Source organism: Lates calcarifer, linkage group LG11 (assembly GCF_001640805.2).
Source record: "Lates calcarifer isolate ASB-BC8 linkage group LG11, TLL_Latcal_v3, whole genome shotgun sequence".
NCBI classification, from domain to species: Eukaryota; Metazoa; Chordata; class Actinopteri; family Centropomidae; genus Lates; species Lates calcarifer.
This window is the reverse complement of record NC_066843.1, coordinates 14,036,226-14,062,619: the sequence shown is the minus strand read 5'-3', so window position 1 is coordinate 14,062,619 and position 26,394 is coordinate 14,036,226. Positions and strand designations below refer to the sequence as shown.

Below are 26,394 nucleotides of genomic sequence, written 5' to 3'. Positions count from 1 at the left end.
TTTTGTGTTTATGCATCCCATTCGTCTCTGCTTTGCACGAGGCAGCCAAGCTGGGCTGTTCCGTGAACGCACCTCCCTCTTCCTGAGTGGCTTTCTCTACTTTTGTCGCAACACACTGAAAGGGAGCGACTGCTGAGTGAGTTTTTTTTCCCCCAAACCAGCCTCGGTTCAGTCCTCAGGTCAGGACCTTCTGTGCTCACACACACACACACCACACACACACTGGGGGCATATTGAGATAGCGAGAAGCCGCGCTGAGGATTCCAGCAGGTGTGCGGATCAAACCAGACATTTTAGTTGTTTGTGAAAGTGGACTGGAGAGTGGGACGAACACCAGCACCGTTTCCCACGGACTAATCTCTGTAAGAGGGCGGGGGTTGGGTGTGTTTTTTTAAGGGGTACCACTCATTCTCTCACACACCTCCTCAGCAGCATCCTGAGCAGGTCTTCTAGTCATTTCCACTGTGAACGAGCAACAGGTTGAGCAGCAGCAACAGCAGCAGCAGCAGTGTGAAGGCGAGTGAAGCCTACCATGCCGAGCAAAAGCCAGTATCTGCGCCCCCGGCTGTGTACGCTGGAGAAGGGGGACAACGGCTACGGCTTCCACCTCCACGGGGAGAAAGGTAAGACAGGGCAGTTTATCCGGTTGGTAGAGCCCGACAGCCCGGCGGAAACCTCGGGGCTCCGCGCCGGAGACCGACTGGTGTTCGTGAACGGGGAGGACGTGGAGAACGAGAGTCACCAGCAGGTCGTGTCCCGAATACGGGCCACCGTGGGCCGACTGGAGCTCATAGTGGTGGACCCGGACACGGAGCAGCTGCTGAAGAAACACAACATGAAGTGTCTGAAGGAGTACGTCGCCGACGGTGTCCCGTTACCCTTCGACGAAGAAGAGGAGGAGGAGGAGGAGGAGAGGGGGGAGAAAGAGAAGGAGAGGGAAGAGGTGGGTGGTGGTGGTGGAGGAGGTTAGGGAGGTAGACGGGACGGAAAACGGGAAGCGGGACGAGGTGGACGGGGAGGAGGTGGAGGTGGAGGTGGTGGCCGGGGAGGAGCAGGAGCTGACGCCCAGGGAGTCCACGCCGGCCCCGCAGAGCAACGGAGAGATCCACGAGCACGTCGAGAATAAGCTGAACATCAACTCTGAGAAGGTGAGTCCGAGCTAAAGTTCAAACAAGTGTAGAGGAAAAGTTTCTGCAACAGGTCACCCCTCTTTCCTCCTGCTTTTCTCACGTTAAAAGTAGCGTAACCCCACTGAATGCATAACTTAGGGGGAGGTGTTTGCCTACAGAGAATAGGTGCTGTGTCAAAGCTGCACCCACAGGCCCCTTGCTGCAGATGCTGCCAGGCCTTGGGGGCAGGGAGGGGTGGGGGTCAGCTGGCTGGACATTTGCTGTGGGTGAGAGGACAAAAAACCTGGTTCATGAAAACTGGGACCAAAGTAGACCATAGTGACCCCTCTGTTGGCCTGGAAAACCTCAAACTGTCGCTCTGCCGTCCTCTCAGTTTGGTTTTCTTTTCTCCTGCAGCTGTGTCTCAAAAGAGAAACTGCTTGAAAATGAGAGGCCATTCTGTCCTTCTGTTATTACAGTGATGCCTTAAGGTTAAGCTCTAAGTCAGCAACAATAACAGGCTGCACAAAAGACACTTAGAGAAGACATGGAGTTGTGTCTTATGTGTTGTGTACTGTAGGAAACAACCATAACAAAATATCTGACATTGCTAAACACTCCACAGCGAACCACAGGAAATAGTTTGGTGTCGTTTTCTTTAATCTCCCCTAAATCAGTTCCCACAAAATGAATTTTTTCGACCTTTGATCTCTGTCTGTAAAACATTATGGGTGCAGTCTCACTCCGCAGTGGCCACTTGCTGCTGTGTCTGGCCTTACTTTTCCCCCCTGCCTGTCTGTGCCGCTGTGAACTCAGGACCAGGGTTCATTAGAGAGTACTTGAGGAGAAGAGGATCTCTCCAGTCTGGAACATCTGTGCCCCTCGCTGCTGCTGCTGCATCCTGGATGTTTACCCCCCAGGCTGTTTCTGTCCGTGCCCGACACTCCTCCTCGGTACATTACTGTAGGTGGGAGTGAGGTGGGAAGGAGTGCACAGCCGGCAGCGAGGATCACAAACAAAGACACAGAGAGGACCCTGCTGTGGTCTTTTCTCTTCTTTTCTCTTCCTTATGGCTGTTGATCTACCTCTGTGGCCTCCTTGTGTCGGACAGGATGTAAACAGAGCATCCAGTTTATGCTTGAGGCTGAGACACATAGTAGCCTCTCTGGCACCTGTATTGTTTAATGGAGATAAAAATGTCCAATAATTAAACAGATCTCTAGCCTGCCCCAAGTTAAGCTTTTCTTCATGATGTTATGCTGGTGGAAGCATCAGTGCAGGTCTTTGGTGATTTCCTGAAGCTGACAGGAGGTCAGGAAGGTCAGAGAGGTGGTGACACTTTGAACTTAAAGAGTCGAACTGAAATGAAATCATCTGTGAGACAAATCCAGATGTCATCATAACCATACTAGTGACATATCTTAAATATCCTTATTTTCCAGGTTTTAAAGAATACGCTGACATTTCAGGAAATACACATATTTGCTTTCTTGCTGAGAATTAGACAAGAAGATCGATACCACTCTCATGGCTATATGAAGCTGTTGTTAGCAGCCAGTTAGCTTAGCTTAGCATAAAGACTGGAAACAGTGGGAAACAGCTAGCCTAGCTGTCCATGTCCATAGGTAACTTACCAACAGCCTTTAAAATAATAACATATCATATCTTGTGTAGTTAATTACAATTGATCACAGATCCCCAGTGTCTATTGTGATGTCTTCAAATGTCATATTCTTTCAAACCACAGAGATATTCACTGGATTATCATAAGACTTCATAAGAAAAACAGTAAATATTCACATTTTAGAAACAATTTTACAATGAATTGATTTTCTGAATAGTCACAGATTAATTTTCTGCGAATCGATTAATCATCTGGTCATTTGAACTTTCCTTGAACTGCACAAAGAATGCCTCTGTCTGCTCAGTCATCATATCTAAATGATTTTTTTTCTCAGTGACCATTTTACCATTACTTTGTAAGAAAGCCTTCAGTGGTGGTGAGGAGGAAAAATGTGAAGGATCAAATAAAGTCCCTGCATGAAACCAGATGTTCAGAGAAAAGCAAAGAAAATCTCCTGTCTCCTCAACAGAAATGTCACATTGACATTACTGGGTGCGGTGTTTGACATTTTGTCATAGGTGGCCACTCACCGCTCTGCTGTTTTTTTTTTTCCATAACAACTGTGAAATGACATCTTTCACGTATCCAGAGCATGCATGGCCTTTTGAAGTTATGTTTCTGGTATTTAAGAGAGATTTTCCTCACGAGGCCCACACTTGTGCACAGCACTTGAGCACTGCTGGGTCGTGTTGTTTGTCCTGGAAATATACAGCGATTGTTCCTGTGTTTACTCTCGATACTCTCCACAGATGGCCTAATGGAGCTGTGGCAGTACAATTCACACTGGCACGCAACCCAGAGGGAAGTGGCGTCGAAACAAACAATAGCGCTCCTAACAAACTCATTTTCACCACTTGGGTTTCCATTTCAACAGACTCCCAGAGTTTCACATATGGAGCAAAGAGCAGTTCAAACCAAGCTGAGCAGCGAGCCCAGCTGGGAATATCTTTTTTATATACTGTAGAAGCTCAATGTGAAGAAACTCAAGATTTCAGACGCAGAGTAAGTTACTTAGGGACAGAAGAAGATGCAGCAGAGTGTGTGAGAGTGTAAATTGGCTCTCGAGGGATGGAGTTTAGAGTCCGCAGTGTCTCTATGTTACAGGCAGAGGCACCTCAGGGTGTGTTTTGCATTGACTCCAGTCTTTCTGGAATTTTTTCCCTACATCCTGTCCGGCATTCCTGTGCCCGAGCCCTGTGGCCCGGCCAATGACACACACACAAATACACACACACAAACAAAACCCTCACACGGCACAAACACACTCATGTACAGCCTTGTAAGACACACACAGTGGTTGGTTTAGCAGTCACTCTGACGTCCGCACACTGCCTTGTCTGGCCTCGTCTTTGAAGCGACACAAAAGAGGGTTCGAGGAGCGACGCCCTCTCCGGAAACCGAGGAGCCTCGCTCGGGGTTGCCATGGTTACGCTGATGTCGTGCGCATGTGTATGTGTGTGTGTACACATTCCATGCAGAGTGTGAGGATGGAGGTAGGCGAAAGTGAGACAGTGCAGGGGAGGTGCGAAAAAATGGATGAGCAGCGATGAAGGTCAAAACATGGAGCGCGGCCCGGGAAGAAAATAGGAGCCGCTGTCGTCATCGTGGAACAAAACACACAAAAACACATCATCGGTTCCAAAGGTCGCTGTTTAGTTTACCAGGCAGTAAAATCTTTACTCTGCTGTTGTGTGGAGTGCAGTTAAGTAGCAGCTGATGCTCTCTCTCAGTTCATATTGCAAACCTACATCCATCGGCTCATTCAGAGAAAAACTTTTGAGATTATGGATTTATTTTTTGAGTCATTTTTCAAGCACAAACACCAAAAATCCTTTAGTTCCAGCCTCTCAAGCCTGAGGATTTGCTGCTTTTCTTTGGTTTATATTGTTATAAATTGAACATCCATGGGTTTGGAACCATGTAAGAGGACAACTTTATTATCTGACATTTTATAGGCCAAATAATTGCTCGACTTATCAAGAAAATAGTTGTGTTGATCAATGGAAACAATCATTAGTCGCAGCTTTTGTCAGAATGCTACACAACCCATTAGCAAAACAAATGATCACACAATGTTTGCTACAGAAATGCATAAAATAGAGGAGGAGTTCACACACAAATGCAGCTCATTTTGCAGTTCAACCCACTAAAATGAATTTTCCAGGAGCTGCATTTGCCTCATCACACTGTTGTTGTGATTCATTCAGAGAGTGTGAGGGTGAGAAGCCTTTGGGAGTCTTCCTCATGACTGCCAGCTGCTTACATAAGCCAGTTTTTAAACACTAATTACAGGAGAGGTAGAGCGCTTGTGTCAGTTGAAATTGACTGTGGCTAGATGAGATCTGGTACGTAGGCAAGTCTCTCTGAGAGGGTGTATGAGTGTAAGCCTCAGCGTATCTGATTGTACAGCTTCTAGATAGAAATCACTTGTAGAGGCCTGAAATTAGACAAGGAGGCGACTTTGTGTCGATCTCCCTCTTGGTTGTCACTTCTCTCCTCTAATCTTCACATTCGTATAAAACCTATTTATTAAAGAGCTCTAAGCCTTCAGCTGCGTTCGCCACGCATGCTTGGCTTTCTTCACTGGCTTTACATAGAAAGCGTGGTTCTTTAACTGCATGAAACAGGGTTTTTTCCCTAAACAAATCGTCCTCAAGCTGTTGTGTGCAAGGATTTACTCTACATTTGTGTACTCTCCATTATATGGCCCACAGTGCACTGGATTGACAATGGTCTTATGAATTGGTCTTTATGAGCTCACTTTTGTGTGTGTGTGTCGCCTGCAAGCAAACCCTGAACTTAACCGTGCTGTTTTCACATTCACAATAGTCAAATGCTTTTTCCCACAGTGGCACAACTCTTTGATTTTTTGTCTATAATTTATGGTGCAAGAAAGGGAAACATCACAGCAATGTGACGTTCCAATCTGTAATTTGTCACATCTTGTTCGGCGGGGTGGAATTACTCGAGTTATGAGAGTTTTCCTTTAACTATGATTATATCCACATTCACTGATATCTGATGTAACGTCTTCAAGAATAGCCTGTGCATAAGACTTTCTGTTAATAGAACAAACGTCAGCGTTTGGTGATTTTTTTTTTTGTCATATGTTAGAGGCAGAAATGACCACACCTAATAACTATTTGAGCCAGGATGGTCAGGGGTGTGTTTCTGGCTGCCTGCTGCTGTGTCTGTGGGAGTCTAGGCCTGTGCACAGACCCCAGGACGTATGTGCTGGTTTCCTGTCATTGTTGTTGGTGGAAGATTCCCCCACCTAGTCGTCTTAGTCCTCCTCTCACCCCCCACTAGTCTGCAAGTGAGAGGTCCCAGCAGCTCAGTGTACACTGTGTGTATCTGAGCAAAAAGTAGCAGCCATACGCACATGATATACAGCCTAATAAAATGTAAGAGACATTCGTTCAATAGCATGTCGTTCCAGCAACAGACACTGAATCATGGCTCAAGGTAAACAGTATCTCCAGCTGATAGTTTGCTGTGTTTGCTGGTTATCATTGAAGCCATTGTGACAAAGCCAGGTATTGTTCAGGGCTGTTTGGGTAATGGAGTGTGTATCATTGTGTTTGTCTGACAGATATACACCATTATTCACTCTGACTGGCTGCACGCTGTTGCTTAACGTTTGCTAATACATTTGGGCATGTGTTGGATTTACATTCTTATTATGTGTGTGTTTCATGTTAACATTATGTACGTTCATGTTCGTATGAGAAAGTCTGGGAGTCACCGTTTCCTTCCCTGCCCTTTGTCAATGGTTGGACTGTGTGTTTCAGGGGCAATTGTTCACATGACAAGACAGGGTGGAGGGTATAGGGGGTCTGTAACATGTTTCCTTACGCCTGTTTGTCTATGAGAAATCAGGAGTACAATCTCAAGTATGCAACACATATGAGCCTGTGAGACGGTCGAAATCCGCTCTCTGATATTTTACTTTATTTTACTCTCTTTACTCTCTCTTTATTTTTACTCTGACAAACAATCCAAAACCCAAATTATTCAATATATTATCAGATATGTCAAAAAAATCCTCTTATTTAAGGACCTGGAAACAGAGATTGTTAAGCATTTTTGCTCAAAAAATGACAGAAAGTTATTTTGTGAACATTAAAATGTTAAAGTTATCCCCACTGCAAACTCTGGGTGTTTTAGGCCATTGTGGGTAATATTTGAATTCTTAAAATCCTTAAAAATTACTTGAATTTCCTACATCAGTATCACAGTGTCAAAATACTTATTATTATAAATATTTCCCTCCTGAGTCATTCTCATTAAATCAAATACTCTGGAGAAGAACTGGGAACAGAATCATTATTCATTTTATTTATCTACAGCAGCTAAATAAAAAGAAATACACTTTACACTGTGCTATGAGTTTATGCCTCTTTAGACACACTTCTGCTGTGCAGTGACTTTCATATGGGTTAGATGTTTTTGTATGTCTTATGGGTGGGAATCACAGGGAAACTCATGATACAACACTATCATAAAACATCGCCCAAGATAACACAAGTATCACAAGTGCAACTGCTATTTGCAGTGTACAGTGTGAGACAGTCACGTACTTGGAAAAGAGAAAAGAAGTACACCAATAATTCTCTGTCATTAGGAAGCACTGGTAGTTTTTAGGAATTCTATAGAGTAATATAATATTACGTGTCTCAAAAGTATACCATATCCAAATTCTATACAGTATATAATATGTAGTAATTGTCATAGTATACAGTTTTAGCATTTAGTTTTAACAGTGTCCATCGACAGCACGCTCAAAAATCTACCGTATTTACAGCCCGTACTGTTAGCCTTCTTGTTTTGCCGTGTGAACGTGTGTGAGTATGTGGGACAGATTCAGGGCACACGGTTTTCTAAAGGTTTTCAGGGCATTTTTGCCTTTATTACACAGCAGACAGAAGAGCAATGACAGGAAATGAGGGGAGACAAGAAGAGGCGAGGAGACGTGCAACAAAGGTCCGTGGCCAGACTTGTGGACGTCGCAATTTCACGGTCACCGTCTTAAACTCCTGAGGCCTCCCGGATCAGCCTTTTTATACAAGTTGATACAATACCAACGTTTAAATGTCAGACAGTCATAAAGTGGTGAAAGGATGAGCTGCCAGAGGACACAACCGTTACAGTCTCAAACAAAGGAAGGAACATCATATTGCTCTATTGATTATGGGCTTAACAAATAATCGATAGCAGCAATATATCATTGTATGACGTCTTTGCAGCGTTCTCTCTCACTGAAAGTTGTCAGTGACGTGAGTTCGAACAACAGCACCACTGTCCCATCCCCACGGTCAAGGCCACTGTGGCCCAGGTCAGGGGTGGAACCTGAACCCTGTGTGTGTCTCTACATATGTGTGTGTGTGTGTGTGTGTGTGGGTGGGTGGGTGTTGGGGTTGCTGGTGATTGGGTCTCACGGGTAACTGGACGGAGACTCCACAATGCCACATTCCATTTCCCTCTCCATTCTGCTGAAGGTTCACCACCCCGGCTGGACAATGAGCTGGAGGGCCGCGCCCTGCTGGGGGTGGAGGGGGAAATGAGTCGCTGCTCGCCCTGAAATAGACTCACCCCCCCCCCCACTTCCCCCCACCCCTCTCTGCCGTCCACCTCCCCTCCCCACAGTATAAGGCAGAGACCCTACACAGGGGGTACAACCAAGGCAGAGCAAATGAACACACATTGTTGGTGTGCATTTTTACATTTGCTAAAATGATACTAAAGCCTAAGAAACCTAAGGTCAAAAAAGGGATGCCAGAGTACTTCAGTCGCCATTAAAAGTCAGTAATACGGTTTACTTTCTTCACACCAGTTTGTTAGTTGATGGTGATATTTTTTCCCATGCGCTTTGATGATCCTCTGCCTTTCCCTCCATAAATGCCCAATGCTTAAATTAAACACTGCAACATCAGTACTGTGGCTGTTGTACCAGACCATTGTGGTGAAGAGTAAGCTGAGCTAATCAGTCGACCTACGTTCCAACCCTCACCTATGGTCATGATTTTTAGGTAGTGACCGAAAGAATGAGAGTGTGGATACAACCGGACAGCAGGCTTAAAGGAACCAGTTGAGGTGGTTTGGGCACCTGATCAGGATTCCTAAGGTGGTTTTCCCATCAGTCTCAGCTGTACTGGATGTATTACACTAATTAGCAAATGTCACCATGTTAACGCATTAACGTAAGATGATGAACATGAAAAACTTTCTGCCTGTTGGACATGTTAGCATGCTGACATTAGCATTTATCTAAACACAATGTGCCCAAAATGAAGCCTCACAGAGCCCCTAGCGTGCCTGTTGATTGTAGTCTTTTCTTCAACATAAAAATACCCTGTAATCTTGCTGTAAACCACCACCACTTGACCAAAGTCTTATCTGTTGTCTTATCTCATTCTTATCTCTGTGGATACCAAAAACAAACATACATACAGTGATGACTGGCTGTGATGTTGACATGTTTCCTGTGCAGCCAGTCACCCAAGCTGTATCCACCACAAAGAGAACAAATAAGATATACATTTCTACAGAGTAGTCTTAATAAAGCAACACATATTTTGAGTGAGGGGCATGACTTTTTCTTGACTGCTAATGATCAGTCTTTTTCTGCCTCTATCTTTATTGGCCTCTAGCTACATACTCCACTAAAAGCTGGATGCAACAGCCAAGTTTTGGTGATTGGGTACAAAAAAACATGGGAAATGAAGAGAATCATTAAGTAGAAGTGCACAGAAAAAGAGCTACATGAGGGGCGAGTTATTTACTGCAAGATCAACACCCATGATTGGACATTAGATTGGTTTTAATTGCCTGAAAAGCTGAGATAGCATGGGGGATATAATGAAACTCTTTGCTCGTGCAGTGGGCCACAGGGGTAAATGTAATATTGACTGTGACCACATCATCTTGTCACTTCTGCTCGAGTGTTCACTTATCTCAACTTCTATATTTTCTGTGTGTTGCCTTCCTCTCTTCCTCTCTAAAAGCATTTTCATACATCAAACACAGTTTTTGTTTTGGAAAGGTGATAGAGGAACTTGTGCTGGAGGTAGGGCGCAGGTCCACATGGGTGGAGGGTTAGGGACAGGAAGACTGGCTGAGGAGATAAAACGCGTTGCCTCCTTAGTTCGAGATAAGACAAAAAATGTCAGTCAACATTTGGCTGATCTGACGCAATCATAATTTTAGAAAGGAAGACTTGAGTAAAGGCACAACCTGCTAGCTCATTTTCAAAGATCTTCCAGGGATGGTCAGGCCTCTCTGGTAATCAAGACCACTCCATTTGTTCTTATCAGTGTCTGTACTCCTGCTGTGACGACTGACATTACTTTTCTATTTTCAGCCCCCCCCCCCAAAAAGAGTCTATTGTAATGGGAACCCTCAGCAGAACCTTTCTTTAGTGTCTTTTGTAGAGCCAGTTTGTCCCATCCTCAAATGGAAGGTGGAGGGGGGACAGTACCGTGCTTTGTTCCTCCCCTCCCTCTGCCTGCCTCGCAGCTGGTTCAATGGTCCAGCTTGAAACCCAACACCCCCTGTCCTGCCTGAGAGAGTGGTGCGCTTCGTTCACTCAAGAGGACAAAACTTGGTGCTGCTAGTGGTTAAAAAGGGAGCCAGGTTTACATCAAACATTTATTAAGTTTGTCCTTGAGGCTGTTAATCTCCATTTAAAACTACACATGACAATCACAAGGACCGGGAGGCCAGCGATTTGTCATGTCACTCAGTAACCGTGGTGCCTGGCAGCGCGTCGCCTTGGCGGTTATTCTTTATGCTGATCAAAGAGGCCGAACTCATGGGAGAGTTGCCCCTCGCTTATTAGAACAACGGGGGGTGGATGAAGTAAGCAGCAGAAGGAGAGAGGGCGATACAGGGAGATGAAAGAGAGGCCGCTTTAGATGACATCTCTGTGTGCAGAGCTCAGCTGAGTGTGACAGTTTTCAGTTGATGACCTGCAGCACTCTGGACGAGTTTACTGGACGATATCAGCGGCCAAAAAGCAGGTGTTTGGAAAGAAGAAGAAACAGCTGAAATGCGTCAGCGAGGTGTTTGCGTAGTCACAGGAAATTTTTTCAGCTTGTGACCTTTTTTCATGGGTATTCAACAACGAAAAGAGTAGTTGAGTCAGAGACCCAGAGCTGTTCAGGAATGACACAAGCCTGCAGTAATAGATGTCCCATATGTGTGCTTCTTTATTAAGGCCTGTAGTTACACATCAGTTGTCTGGCCAAGCATGGGGGAAAATATGAAGCAACCGGCAGGCTGAGTGGCAGAGCTGCAGCCTCTGGCATCTCTCACTCATACACACACAAACACACACATTCTTTTGCACACAGACTGCTCCTTACATGCCAGAGTGAATTGCTCGCAGCTACAGCGCTCCTCTGTCGAACTGAATCAGCAAGGAGAGCCTGGCAGATGCAAATCCCCAGTGGCTGAGTCAGAGACTGATAAACATGATGGATGGTTATTATGGATGTAGATGGTGGCTTTTTAATAGTCCCTGAAGAGCTTTAGAGGATGCAAATCAATCAATCTGGTTCATCAAACACACCGTCGGGAGCTCCAAGGCATAAACGATGCCCCTGTCCACCATGGCTCTGTTGGAGCAACGTTCATGTAAAAGCTGATATTTAATGAATTTCATCACTAGTGGCACGGCACTGGGTGACAATGTCGGTTCGTTTGTCGGCCCACCAACTATTAGATGTATTGCCATGAGATTTTGTAAAGATGTTCATGCTCTCCAGAGGATTGATCCAGCATCAGGTCAACATTTCAGTTTGTCCAATACTTCGGTTTATTACCAAAAACTACAAAACTAATCACATTCCCATCATCCTTAGCTGTACTTTGTTTAGTGCTAACTGACTAGCTATAGATAGTGAACATGCTAAACATTATACCTGCATACACCAGCATGTTAGCATTTAGCTCTAGGCACTGCTGTGCCTAAGTACAGCCTCACAGAGCTGCTAACACATCATCTGCATTATGTGCTCTTTCTGTTCTCATTAGATGTCTAACATTAAATGTGAGCATGACAGAAAATTGGAAGTGGTTAGCAATGTCATCCCTTATCACATGACCCATTGGGTTTGTATTTCACTCGTGTGCATAAAATAAAAGAGACATCCTGCATGATAGAAAAGGACATTTTAAGAATATATACAAAAAAGGCTTTATTTTCAAAGTTGTAATTTGTGATCTGCCAAAATTGTTCTATATAAGATTTTGGAATTCACCACTTAATTTTAGAGTCAAGAGAGTTCAATCTTAATCATATCTTTAGCAAGAACATGTGATTTGAGATGCTGCAGTTTGCCTGTGAATTTTGCCTCTGTATCTTATCTCGTGGTTATCACTGCCTCCTGAGGAAAACCAGAAACATGTCTAAAATGGGGCTGCATCAGCCTCTGGGTTGAGAACTGTAAACTCTGCATCTTGAAAACACAGAGAGAAACTGGAGCAGCAGATGCAGTGAGTTTCGTGACACAGTGTGACTCAGAAGTGTGTTTTGAGAATATTAAAATGGGCCCTGGTATTGTTTTGGAGCGATTGGTATTCAAAGCAACTGCTTATTTTTAGTCGCCAAAGCCTGAGCAGTGGAGATAGAAACCACACTCATGTATTAGCTGCCTGAAAGGAGACGCGTCTTAATGAAAGAGGCCGCGGTCTAGCAGCAGTAGACATTAGAGCGAAGTTGGTACAATACAGTTTTGTTGCAGTGGAAACAAATATGATGCAATGTTGCTTTCTACATGAAAGAAAATAGAAAAAAAGTTTCTCTTTATTTGGACTGTCCAGTGTTACTTAACTTTGTATCCACCCAGGTTATGTTAATGCTGTGTCAGTAATGGTTGGTTGAATATTAACACAAGTGGACTCAACTGTTAAACTCAGCTCAACATATTACAACAAAAATTATACCAGTGTTTTAGGGCTGGAAATCACAGTAAAACTCAAGCAGGGTAACAATGATCATCATGATAAACAATATACTGTCGATGTGTGTCCCTGAAGATAAGAACAAACCACAAATAACTGTGCTGCAGAGGTGCAGAATTCTCACTGCAGCTATATAATGAAGTGCCTTAATTTTTACAGAATTTCCCATAAACTCCAAACTTCTTTAATTTTCAGCAAATATTTCAATATCACTATTGAATCCAGAAAGTTCATTAAATACAAGCAACTATATCTGGTGGCAGTATAGAAATAATGCACTGTGTTATTGGTATTGATAAGGCCTTGCAAGATAACGTGTTGGATTAGTGCTGAAACAATCTGGTTGGTTGAAACCAAATGTTGTGTTAATCAGTTAATTGGTCCAAAAACAGTGGGTCTGGCTTCTCATATTTGACTATTTGCTGCTATTTTCTGTTTTAATATGACTACAAATGGAATAATTTTTGGACATCACCATAAATAGATGATAATAGTGGTGATAATGACAATAATTAATATTTAAATATTATATTAATGAATGGTCAACTTATTTATTAGTTGCACCCCAACATTAGTGTTAGTATTATTCTTAATGCTATCTGTATATTACATTATTAAGTGCAGCCATCTTCTTGTAACCTAGTGTGTTTCCAGGTTTTATTCAGAGGTCTCTTCCTCATTCCACAGAGCTAATTAATGCAGAGACAGAATTGAAGGCTGATGTGAAAATCTGTACTATTAATGAGATTTTTTTTTTTAAACCAAGCTTTCCCACGTGTTTCCCGTATTTTCCACCTCCATATTCAGCCTGCCAATCCTCCCACTTTCCCACTTGTAAAGAGTGTTTTTCAGGTTTCAGTTTAGAGTCTGAATGTCCTCTCATAGTTAGTGTTTATGTGAGGGGATCAGCATGTTAATCCACGTCATATTTGCCTCGTGGTCAGCATTTCCGAGTGGCTTGCTGATGCCTGGTTTTATTTATTAGATGTCAAACACAGCAATTTTATTCTCATCCCTCAAGGGAGATTAAAACGTCTCTTCATTTCCAATTTGTAAATACTTTATCCTCTACATCCTAAGTAATGAAAGCCTCCTTTCTCATGACGTTGTGTGTGTGTACATATGTGTTTTTGCGCATATGTTGGGTGTGTTTGTATATTGATTTCTCTTTCATGTCAGGAAGTTGAGCCAGCTCAGAGGGAAGCGTACAGAGGGAAGATGTGTCAACAGTTCCTGTTCAACACTTCCCTCCTCAAAGGGAAAGTTTGTGTCACTGAGAGAGAGTGTTCATCTCAAAACGCTGTTTTTCTGGGCAGAGAAGAACTTTTTCACACAATAGAAAACTATGCGACTTTGATATTGAAGGGATACAATCAGAGATAGTGAGAAATGTAAATAACCAGATAAGCAGATGTCATGTCACATTCAATGTGACTGAAATTATTTGCTTGATGGTCACAGAGGCCTTTTTTCGTAAGTTGGAGAAGATATTTTGTGATCTACAAGCATGAATAAGAGCTTTACACAGCTGAGCTGATACTGTAGTGCATGTATCACAGTGCATCACATCACAAAAGGGAGTCGAGTGTTTTCAAAGCTCTGCTGCAAGCGTATTATTACCAAACTAAATCTGAGCAGTTAGCACAAATAGATGAGGTAGTCTGCATTTTCCTTCCTGCTATCGTGTTTTTGCAGATGCTTTAGGGTCTGGGAAGCACTATAAACCAAATAAAGTGTCTGAGAGGAAGTATACAAATGTTCCTGACTTAAGCTGACCTCAGGCCAAGGCTCAGCCTGTCTGCGACAAATATTTACTTGTAATCTCAGTGTAAATTAGGGGAACACAGATTTGTGTGTCCTTCAAGGCCGTTGAGTTTTGTTTTATCCACGAGCCTCAGCTGATTGTACGTGGAGGAGTTAGGATATCAGTTTGGGATTTACAGGACGTTGCTCTGAATGTTCTGTGGTTGTGCCTTTAATGTGCCCAGTTTATCTGCAGCTCATTTTGTAACAGTGTGTATCAGATTTCTGCTGTAACATTGATGTTGTTAAGAAGTAAATCAAGTGACATACAGCAAAAACACACACACATTTGACAAGTAGTGGGTCCTTGGTTTCCCTCATGGCTTGTGTGTGTTCAGCAGATTCCACAGATTTCAGACCCGCATGGAGATTCTTCTGCCCTCCGGTCCTCTCCGGACACAAACCCTCCTCTGTTGTCCCTGCCAGAGCCTCCCTCACCCTCTCTCCCTGCGCAGGGACGACTAACACCAGCCAGTGCCCTCAGTGATTCAAAAACACCTTGTAATTTCTTTTGTGTTGAGCATCAGACTTTATGTAACACTCTGCCATCAGGTAGCTAAAGTAAAAGACAGAGAGCTCAGTTAGCTTAATCCCAGCCTCTCAGGGAGGGAAGGTCAGAAGAACAGTCTAATCTAGGCCCACAGCAGCGAAACCAACCATTTACTCAAAGAAAACACAGCACTTTTCTGTGATGTGTGATTTTATTTGAAATTTGGGTGTGACACTTGAGAAACTGAAGGACGAGCAATCACAGTCGACCATTTTTGTATAATCAGGATGTTACTGCGGCGGCAGAGCTCTTATCAGGAGCACATCTGATCAGCAGGATCTCCTGGTACTCAGAAGGCACTTGACAAAGATAGACATGAAGATGAGTCTGCATCAGTGATGAGAACAGACTGCAGTCAGCAAAACTGAAATAACATTCAGTGTTTTATCTCTAAAGAGGTGGCACTAGGTAGTGTTTCTCCTTATGTTTTTAGCCAGGATAGCAGCATGGCGTGAGGGTTAGCAGCGTTAGTTGGTCAGCCAGCCCATGATTTTGAAATATCTTAAAACAACTACTGGATCAATTGCTTCTTCATCACTTGTCAGCAGTAATCAGTCATCAGTCACCATCAGATAAAAACTATGGTGACTTCCACTAATTAGATAATGTTAGCATGCTAACAAAACTACGATTACTTTGCCCACTTCCAGTAAAGGCTCAAAGCTGCAAATTGCCTCTGAGGTTTTTACTATAAACTAATTCTGACTCCTCTTTCTAAAAGGTTTAATTGGATACAATATTAATCCTAATAATAATATGTCTTCTTGTTAACGTGCTCATGTTTACCATCTGCTATTCCAGGGAATGAGATCAAAGGTTATAAAAAGGGCAAAAAAGTTTATTTCCAGGAGCTTTACCGAGAGAAAGAGGAAGGTTAATTCTTGGCAGAGATGGGAGGGGTGGGTGGGGCTTTAGCTCAGAACAATTGGCTGCATTGGCTTGCATAATATAGTGAAGTGACGATCACTCATTTCCAGTGTCAGGTTGTGTATGAGAGAAAATGTTGAGTCAGAGCCTCAGTTATTGAAATATCCACAGTTCATTTATGTCCACTGATGTTTTAAAGTGGCTTTAATCATTCAGGCTCTTGCCAGTGTTTTCTGTACAAAGTGACTCATTCACACTGACGTATCTCTAGAGTTGATTGTCTTCGAGTGTTCAGTTGACAGAGGGCGGGAGCGCACAGCCTTTCTGATGTGGAGGGAGTGTCAGGTAGAATTCGGTCACACTGACAAAGATTATCCTGACCAGCAGTCTCCTGTGCTCTCCTGTATGTCACCACGTACACTGCGTTTTGACCCCTTTGATGGCAAAGCCATTAAAGCTCCCTCTGCTAAATAAAGAAACTGCTTCATCCATACATCGGAAGGGAGGTTCTGGGTTCTGAGCTGGAGTTTTTTCCTGGATGACAATACATCTCTAATTCTTCCTGCCATCCCAGAGCGGGACTGGATGGGACAGGGCGAGGGGAGGTGGTCAGAGGTCAACACCCAGCTTCCATTGTCCTTCTCGGAGCCTGGAGCGAGCAGGGCTGCGGACCACACCGGAACTGGTCCCTTCCTCTAAAGCCCACCCCCACCATTAGACCCCCCCCATCTTCCCCAAATTCTTCCAGCAAAATTCTCCCTCCAATCATATGCCTCCAAGACCCTCTTCCTTCCTGGCGAGCAGTTGGGAGTCACGTGGAGTCAAGCAGCAGCTCCAGTTTACTCATGATTGTTAAAAACACACTGTACAACACATCAGCATGCAGCAGCCACCTGCATGTTCAACCTCGGCTTTATATTCATGGTTAACGATTCACTGGAGCTCTCCGTTATCTTTGTGCCTCTTGTTCTTCCTGAACAGACATCCATGGTGGAGGTATTTTTAAAAGCTAATGTTTTGCTATATACTTGAATATCACATACAGTGTGTTAATCATACCTGTTTTCTCCTCTGTGCCGTCTTTCAGGAGGTGTGCACCGGACTGCGGCCACGTCTGTGCGTGATCCAGCGAGGGTCCAACGGATATGGCTTCAACCTGCACAGCGAGCGGGCGCGGCCGGGCCAGTACATCAGAGCTGTGGATGAAGACTCTCCAGCAGAGAGGGCAGGCCTGCTGGCCAAGGACAGGATATTACAGGTACTTTAATGAGATCAATGCTGGAATACTGTGAGACCATGCAGGGCTCTATGTCAGTATGGTGTATGAAGAGGGACATTAAGACGTTGTTATATGATTTTCTATCCTAGAAGTCTTGGTCATATGGAGGTTGTATTTCTCTAAATCCTGGGCCATTTTCAGGAAGTTTGCTTTTCTTATAGTTACCCAAAAATATCCAAACAAATACTGTATCCTGATTAGTCTGCCATACTTCCGCTCTATGCAACCTGTAGTATTTTTTTTATTGGGATAAAAATAGAGAAGAATGGTTTGGCATGTAATCAGGCCTCACCTACACTATGAAGTATGAGGTGAAAAGGCTGTTAACTGTCTCAGACAAAAACAAAGGAACGATTCCTGTGATCCCATAATTCATTTTACATACATACTGTGGTGTGACAGATTACCAGTGGCACTTTCACAACTGGCAAACTATTAAAAACAGTCACACATGACCATGTATATAACATATGTAAATATATATTTTTAAAGCATGACTCCTGTGTCACACTTTCTAAACATGATTTTGTAGTTGCATCAATGTCATCCTTATCTAGATATTATTATAGTAAGACCATTTTTACTGTTTAATAACGGGAAATAAACACAAGTAAAGTACAAGTTTTAGAAACTGGTTACAGGTCTATCTGGATAGTCCACATCCATGGGTCTGGTGAGTGGTTGAGTCTTTTCCCAAACAGTTTGTTCAGAGGAATGTGACGGGAACTAAACTGACCCGCCACCGTGTGGGGTCCTAAATCCTCCCCCCGGGGATGTGGTTGTAACTGTCACTGCAAGTGGCCTCACACTGGAATAATCAGCTTCTTAACTGGTCTGAGGTCTGCTCTGCTGCTCCGCGTCATTACAGCGTAGACTGGCCTAAAGAGAGACATGTGTGTGTAAGGGAGACAATGTGAAATAGTGACGTTTCCGAATCAGTCCAGTTTGCCTAAAATAAACGATTTAACATGATCTTTTGATGAAAACCAACAAGTTTTCTTTAAGTTGTGTCACTAGGAACTGACTTTGAATCACATAGTTTGTAACTGAATTTATTCGTTTTGAACAGCAATAAACTTGAAACTGAATGTAATATTATGAAATTTAATCCATTTGCTCTGCAACTGTATTTGAGCCTCACTGATTCAGCTCTATATATATATATATATACATCACATTCAGTTCTCACATTTCAAATTCAGTTCTCATTACTCAGATTGAAATTGAAACACTGCTATGCTTCACAAAATCACACTGTTTCAGTTGTACGCACAGTATGACTTTGTGTGAGAGATATTTTTAGTCAGTTTTTGGGTTTGTGCACTTTCAGGTCTGCCATAGATCACATCTGTGCTTTCACCGCACTTCCACAGATTTTACAACCACAAGACAATGTGGTTACTATACATACAACCAATCATACTCCCACTGTTATTTAGCCGGCAGAAGCAGAATCAGCTCACAGTGAACATCTATGACTCATTCAGTGCAGTAGTGTTTTTTAAGTCATGGTCAAACCAGTGCGGCGGCGTGTCCACTGGTGTGGACCATCATGCACACCTCCTTTGGCTCCCTAACTGAATGACATTTTGACGCCCAGCACGTGAGTGTGAAGAAGAAGAATGAGAAGAGGATGAGTGTGCAGAGGGATTAAAACAACCACAGAGTTTCAGGTCTGTGTCTTCAGAGTCTTTGCAAGGGGTTTCCAGTCCCCTAAAGGGCCCCCAGACAGCCACACCACCCGCTGGGGGAGCAGGGCTTTTTGTGGGGAGTGAGCCATTGTTACCACTGTTACTGGCCGAGCGGCTATTGTCCGGCTTCCTCCGTGGGACTGGCTAAGACATGCGGGTCCACCCTATGACCTAAACACACACACACTCATACACCCTTAGAGACATTTTTCACATGCTTTCCCATGGTGATTTTATCCCACAACACTCAGCTGGTTTGGGGGGGGCATGTTAAGTTACTGTAGAGCAGAAAGTACAGCTGTCATAGTGTCACACAGCGAAGTACCAAGTAAGATGTAAACATGAGGGACAGCAGTTCATTAAAAGGACAAACTAAACAGTAGTAACGAGCCCTTTATGGTTTGTTTTGTAAGTCGGTGGTTGAAAGCGTGTGCGTGCATACATGCGTTTATGTGTGGATACACAGGATTTCCTGCCCATGGAGCCTCTGGCAGACAAAGTGATAATATTAAGAAAGAAATCCTTACAGTGATAAAACAGTTTGTTCATTTCTCTGTGGGAACACAGACAGACAGGCACAAAAAAAAGAAACAATAGTGACTTTTTTCAGTCAAGTTTTCTAAATAAAAAACTCCTCCCTCAGGTGAACGGTGTGTCAGTGGAGGGGAAGACGCATTCAGAAGTAGTGGCGGCCATTAAAGCTGGCGGGAGCGAGACCCGGCTGCTGGTGGTGGACCCCGACACAGACGCCTTTTTCAAGAGGTGCCGAGTGGCCCCCACCTCGGACCACCTGACTGGTGAGAGGACACACAGACAGAATGATTTCACCATCACTAACAGGCAGTAGGAGTCACTCTCCAGCTGCAATTGTCTGGTGAGGAATGGAGTGAATGACTGCAATCAACTCGTAATGTTTCACTCCTAGGTTCATTGCCAGTCAACAGCCGCAGTTACAGGCGATGTCTCCTCCTCTCCTGCAGATTAAGAGTCTGTCAGAGTTTCACGGCTCTACTTTCTCTCTCCTCCTCTATTTCTCTCTCTCACTCTATCACTGGTCTCTTTCTTGGCCAAGAAACATAGACAGACGGAGACACTGAGCTACTTCCTGCCCCCCACTTCATGTTGATGTCCTGTGGAGAAAGTTAATCTTTTGGACATAAATAGATCAGATCAGACAGATCAGACTGAGATCGCACTGAGCAAGTGTTGTTTGTAACGTGGGAAAGTTTAAATACACAAAAGTCTCACAAAAGTTTTAATATGTAAAACTAAAACTATGGTTCATGTGATAACAAGTGGTGACATATATGTCTATAACTTCATCTGCTGATGAAGGCCATGAGATGTAGCTGAAAACTCCAGCAAATTTCCAGTAAGGGGACCTTGGTCTAAAAGTTGATAATGAACTTCTAAGCTCAATATACACATGACTGATTGAAAGGATCTTTTTGCCTTACTCTCTCAACAAAGAGATATGATCATCCCAGGAGCTGGTTGATATTTACTGCTTTGCTCAAGGGCCCTCAGACATCCCTCAGGTCCTGGTATATCTACTGCACCCCCCAGGGGGAGCTGTAGCACAGTCTGTGATTTGGCTCCTGTGTTTGGAAACCATCCTCCGCAGCCCAGCAGCTGATCTTCAGGCAGGTGGTGTGTGTGTGTGTGTGTGTGTGTGTGTGTGTGTGTGTGTGTGTGTGTGTGTGTGTGTGTGTGTCTCCTGTGCTCAGGCCAAATGTCTGAGTGCCGCTCTGCACCTCTCATATAAACATGTTGCTGTCTGCTGTTGGCACGGCAACAGCCGGGGTTCGAGGGAACCCACTGTATCAGGGAGAGAGGTGTTACACAAAATAGGGACACAGATTTTTCTTACGATGATATTTGAGATATTACACTTGTTAGTGCTGATGGTTTGGAAGAATTTTTCCCAGTGCTCTTAGTTCATTATGAATAAATTAGCCAGACAGTGGTGGAAGAAGTATTCAGATCCTGAATGTAAAAACACTCAGTTACATGTAAAAGCCATGCGTTCAAAATAAATTTACACTTAAGTGAACGTACAAAAGTATTATCAGCAAAATGAACTTAGAGTAAAGTAGAGGTTTGACAGTGAAATACCACTGTGATTGATATATTGTTATGAATGACATTATTAGATTGTTAATACTGATGGAGGTGAAGCTAGTTTTATCCAGGACTGCAACTACTGATTATTTTCTTGATTAATAATAAGTTTAGAGGAGAAAACTTCTAGACATCTGAAACATGACAAGAGACTCCAAGTAGATTTTTTGTTGTTATTAAGTAATTATAGCCGTCAGATGCATGCAGTGCAGTAAAAAGTACAGTATTTCCCTCTGAATTGTAGTGAAGTAGAAGTATGAAGTTGTGTAAAATCGGAAATACTCAAGTAAAGTACCTCAGAATGTTCTGTACCTGAGTAAATGCACTTAGTTATTTTCCACCACTGTAGCTCGATCTATTAATGCAGTGAACTGTAGTGCGGGCAAAAGAGAAACTGGTCTGCCATCACTGAATGAGAGGCAGATGTTTCATAATAATTTCCTGGACTCTTAAACCCTTCAGTGTTTCAGTCCAGGATTAAAAATAATAACGTCCAACAGGGGACAGAGATTCCAGTGAGGTGTTTCCCAGGTAACTGCCTGCACTTCACATGCTGCCCACTCAGAGGGCACCTGCCTACACTGACTCTTAACTTCAACACACACACACACACAGACACACACATACACATGCACACACACAGTCTATCTCTGGCCAGCACCTTTGTTTGGTTTCCAAGGCGCTCACACCAAGTGGCCTCTCAGCCTGGAGCTGGAGCTGTATTAGGACCTGGAGAGGCTCCTCTCAGAGTCAGGGGCACAGACACAGACACACACACACACAGCAGAGACCCGAGGAGGACTCAAATCTCAGATTAACTCTGAAGGACCAGCTGCTATCTGCTATAATAGCTCATTATTAGCTAAAACCGCGTTCGGCTGAGGATCAGATCAGAAGGATGGACGGTAAGAGACCTGTCAGACCTCTGAGATGATGTCTGTCTGCAGCTACCTCCACTCAAAGTCGAGTTTGTATTAAAACATGGTTTCATTGGAGCATCAGTGCGTCTCTATAACAAAAACTGGGATCAAACTGCAGATATCTAATAGATAAAAGGCCTGTGGCTTCACTGGAGGAGGGGAGGTAGAGAGGACCAAGAGGAGCACCATCTCATAGAAGATGAACCACGTGTGAATTATAGATGATCTGCTCATACCTGTGCTATGTAATGGAGTAGGTGTTGGTGGAATGAAAGGTGAGCTGCAGAGAGACTTTTGATCTAGCTGAGTGGAGCTCTCTGCTCTGATGGTGCAGGACTGGAAGGAGTGAAGGACTGTAGGTATCCCGACACAGTTAGGACCAGTAAGACATTGATGCTGACAGACAGAGAGAGACAGACAGACTTGCAGTTTTTTTGGATTGCATGACTGATTCTTGTGTCGTTTTAATGCCTACAGGTCCGCTGCCAGAACCTGTCATTAATGGAGGAATGGAGGAGAAGGTAAGATTCATCAGCAGCAAATGTATCACATAGAGAGAGAAAAATTCAAGGAGACGCTTTAAAGTGTGTAGTGCTATCATTTGGTTTGGAAATCTGCTTTAGAGCAAAGCCAAAAGTGGGAATGTGAACTTTGAAGCGTGCGAGGAGCTGTTGGTACTCCCACAGCGGCCACTTCCCTCTCCACTGATGGAGCCGCTCCTTCCTGGCAGAGAGGAGGACAATAATAGTTCAGCCTTCTGCCTTCGAATATTCAGCAGCTCCTCGTGTGGTACACACTGAAACCAAGCAGGGCCAAGGTCGAACGGCGTTTGAGAGCAACACGCTGCATTTTTTGCAGGTGTGGTTTGCCACACGAGAGCCGAGAAGGCTGGTGAAGTGAGTTATTAATCATGGAGACGTGTACCAAACGGACTTTTCCTGTGATTGTCTAAACGTTCTGGTGCTCATTGTAGTAGAAAACCCCACCCAGCTAGTACTCCATTAACTTTGAATTATTTGAAAGGGTTTGACCAAGGACAGAGAGTACAAAATAAGAATGATTAAATAGCTACACTCATGAGCTGAGGCATGGAGAATGTCGCAGCTTCATGTTAATCCTGCTGAAGTATTTGGGTGTAATCCCAAAGAGACCACTGTAGGAGGCAATGCTAAGATAAGCTAAGTTGCATCACCTTCATATTTACTGTTCAAACGTGGGAATGGTATCAGTCTTCTCATCAAGCTCTTCACCAGAAAGAGACTAAGTGTGTTTCTCAAAATGTCAAGCCATTCCCTTGAAATCCAGTGTGTGCTTCCTACGTTCTCCTTAATCGTCAGTGGCATCACAGGAATGCTTTTTCAGGGTGTCTCAGGTTACCAGGGTGTCTTCTTCCCCTGGTGAACACACTAGAGTTTTATGTAAATCAGTGTTGATAAGACGAGATAATACCAGACACGTATGAAGACACCAGTGCACAAACTAAAAGAAACCACTGTGTCCACTGTGGCTGCCTTCCGCTTGGGCATTTGGCCAGATATGCAAAGTGACGCCTGACCCTGGCTTTTCCGTTACTCAGGGACTGTATGTGCGGCAGTGAAGTTACACATTCCTCGTATTGTTGTGTAACAGGCTCTGGTTAAAAGCTTGAAGAGCTGGGAGGAGGAGGAGGAGGAGGAGGAGGGGCGCGAGAGGTCAGGCGGTAGTGGTCTGCAAGGTCAGGTGGGATGTGGTGTTAAATGCCTCGTCCTGCAACCTTATCAGCTTATTCAGACTGCCACAAAAAACAGAGAACAGGAAAATCAGTGAATGGTATGATGGGTAACTCAACCAGGAAGAGAAGCAGGAAGTTTCTCAACACTTTCACAAAACAAATGTTAGAGTGCTGCTGATTCCATGGCCGTCTTTCCAAATGTAATCCAAAGAAATTCCACAGATATACCAACGTCCTCATACGACTGAATCACAGATCCCTAAATACAATGTGGTTAATATTAAAATTTCTAAAAAAAAAAAAAAAAAAAAAAGACAGAAACTCAAAAATCACCATTGAATTGTTTTTACGCTTTTTGTAGGAATTAAGTTTTACATAGACTCCACTTTATTTGCTTTCATCCAAACTAATTAAGTGTTGGAAAGGTGAGTTTGAAAAAGTGCAGACTGTTTATGTCACTTCAAGGGAGGTTATAAATTTAAAAAATGTAAAATTGGGCTCAATAGAAAAAGAACTCAAATCCAAGGCTGCCTCCCTGTGGAGAGGTCTGGTACTGCATTAAGTCTGGACAAAGGGATAATATTTTCCCTATTGTACTTGTTCAAATGTGTCTCCCTTGCTGCTTATTTTTACTTGGGGAACATTTCATGGTATCATCTATACATACTCTGATGCGTCAGTATGTGTAATGAAGTGATGCTGATGAGTGTCTGTGCTCCTAGGTGAATGGTAGAGGGGCCAAAGAGGCAGAGAGGGACTCGAAGCTGTCGGTGAGTCCCTCTCCATCCAACGCCTCATCCAACACATCGCTCACAACCCCGCCAACAAACACCCCGCCTGAGGTACGTCACAGAATATAGTTTGCAGCACAACAATCTTAAGTTAACAAAAAAAATGTGCAGCATGTTTTTGTTGTAAATATGTTTTTGTTCTCTACAACCACCTGTTTTTCCGTTCTCCAGGGTTTGATCGCAGATGCCATCCCAGCTCTCAACCTAACCCTCCAGCAGGTCAAAGAGCTCGCCCACCAGAAACGCTCCAACAAGAGAGCCCCGCCCATGGACTGGACCAAGAAAAATGAGCTCTTCAGCAACCTATAGGGTTCCTAAGATCACCTGACACACACACACATACACATACACAGATTTTTAGCACAGTGATTCTTACAAAGAGACATAAGAAAGACATTTTTTAAAATTATAATTACATTAAAAGAGCAGTTAAACTATTGGCAACAGACAAAATTCATGCCGTTCTGTAAAATATAGTATTCCTCTTATTACTCTTCATGTTATTCTAACTCAGATATTATACATATAACATGCTACTAACAATGAAAGATGCATATGCCAACGAAAGACAACTGGACCATGCTGAAAATTTGTATGTTCGTGTGTATGTAGCTATTTATGCCCTGTGAGTATGTGGGCATGGTTTCCTTTGTGTGTGTGTGGACCCTAACACTCTGATGCCTGTGGAAATGAGGAGGAGGAGTTGATTTAATGACCCACTCCTCCGTCTGCTGCCGCACCCTTTAATAGTTTCTATATACTAACATTTAAGGTGTTAACGAGTCTTCTGTTGACAATGGGACCAGCCACATACTGTAAAAACCAGCCTGACAATCAGTGCATCATTTATCTCTAATTTACTCAATTTTCAGTTTAGGGATCAAACATTTGACACAGGACTGAGATAAATGTACTTTTGGGTCATATATTTCAATGTTTTTATTTGTGTAGTTATTTACTCTTTCTACAGATTACATGTTAGAGCTCCTCTGTGATCCACACAACACAGCATATTGCTTTCTAACATGAAACTCCTTGTAGGAATCATTTGTGATTTTTTTGGGGGGGGGTATTTACTGATGGCTTTAAACTGGAAAAAAAATGTATTTTAAAGTGGGTTACCTTATAAATGTATGTATATATCATATATCATGTATATTTTTACATAAATTTCAGTCTGAAATGAAAGTGATTTCAGCTTGATCCTGTGTTGCTACATTGCCATTCGCCATTCATCCATACCTTGTCTGAATACATGAGATCATCTTTTGAATAAATGTGAACTACAGCTTTTTATGAATAACTTATACCGTCCTTATTTTTCCATCATGTTCACTGTGAATGGCTGTTCAGTTCACATTTTTAGCATGTGGAAGATTTTTATTGCTCCTGGAAAATGCTTTGTGAGAGAATTTTACACGTTTATATTGATGTCTTAAAAACAATAATTATGTAACTTTCAGCTCACGTATTTCTTTCTAAAGAATGTCTGTGCTTCACTAGATTTTATGCAATATGTCCAATACTGAGAAAAGTGATGATTTTAAAGCTGAATCGTTGAATTATATGAGATATAAGAGTTTTTTGTAGCTTGTGTAAGCGATTTCTATACTGTAATAAAACAGTCATCACAACATTAACCTGTGGTTTTGGTTTTTATTAAGTTATGTGAAAATAAATATTCTGCTGTTCACTGGTGTGGAAGAGTTTTACTGTACTTGTGGGGTCTAACAGCTTTGTGGGGACCAAACTGCTGGACCCAGTATTACCAATGGATAGCTACTGTTTGTAAAATCATCATCATGCTGTTCATCCAAGTTTTATGGAGCCTGATGGCACCTTTCTGCTCACTGTTTTGTTCATTTTCTGGTCTGCAACTGTTTCGGTTCACACTCACTGCTCTTGTACAGTTATTTTCAGCTTCAGTGGGCAGCTGTTTTCAGCAAAATTGAATGAAATAAATGA

General features: G+C 43.2%; 2 protein-coding genes across 2 annotated transcripts in view; both read left to right on the top strand.

Moving 5' to 3' along the window:
- atp2a1 (ATPase sarcoplasmic/endoplasmic reticulum Ca2+ transporting 1) overlaps nt 1-26,394 on the top strand; it is a 106,239-nt gene that overhangs the window by 49,222 nt on the left and 30,623 nt on the right. The window lies entirely within an intron of this gene.
- On the top strand, nt 103-26,069 carry LOC108881036 (Na(+)/H(+) exchange regulatory cofactor NHE-RF1-like). The gene is given in 7 exon segments (XM_018672805.2): nt 103-945; nt 947-1,148; nt 17,004-17,174; nt 19,530-19,683; nt 22,405-22,448; nt 24,361-24,480; nt 24,601-26,069. Coding segments are annotated over 7 exon segments (1,242 nt in total). The 5' UTR covers nt 103-532; the 3' UTR covers nt 24,739-26,069.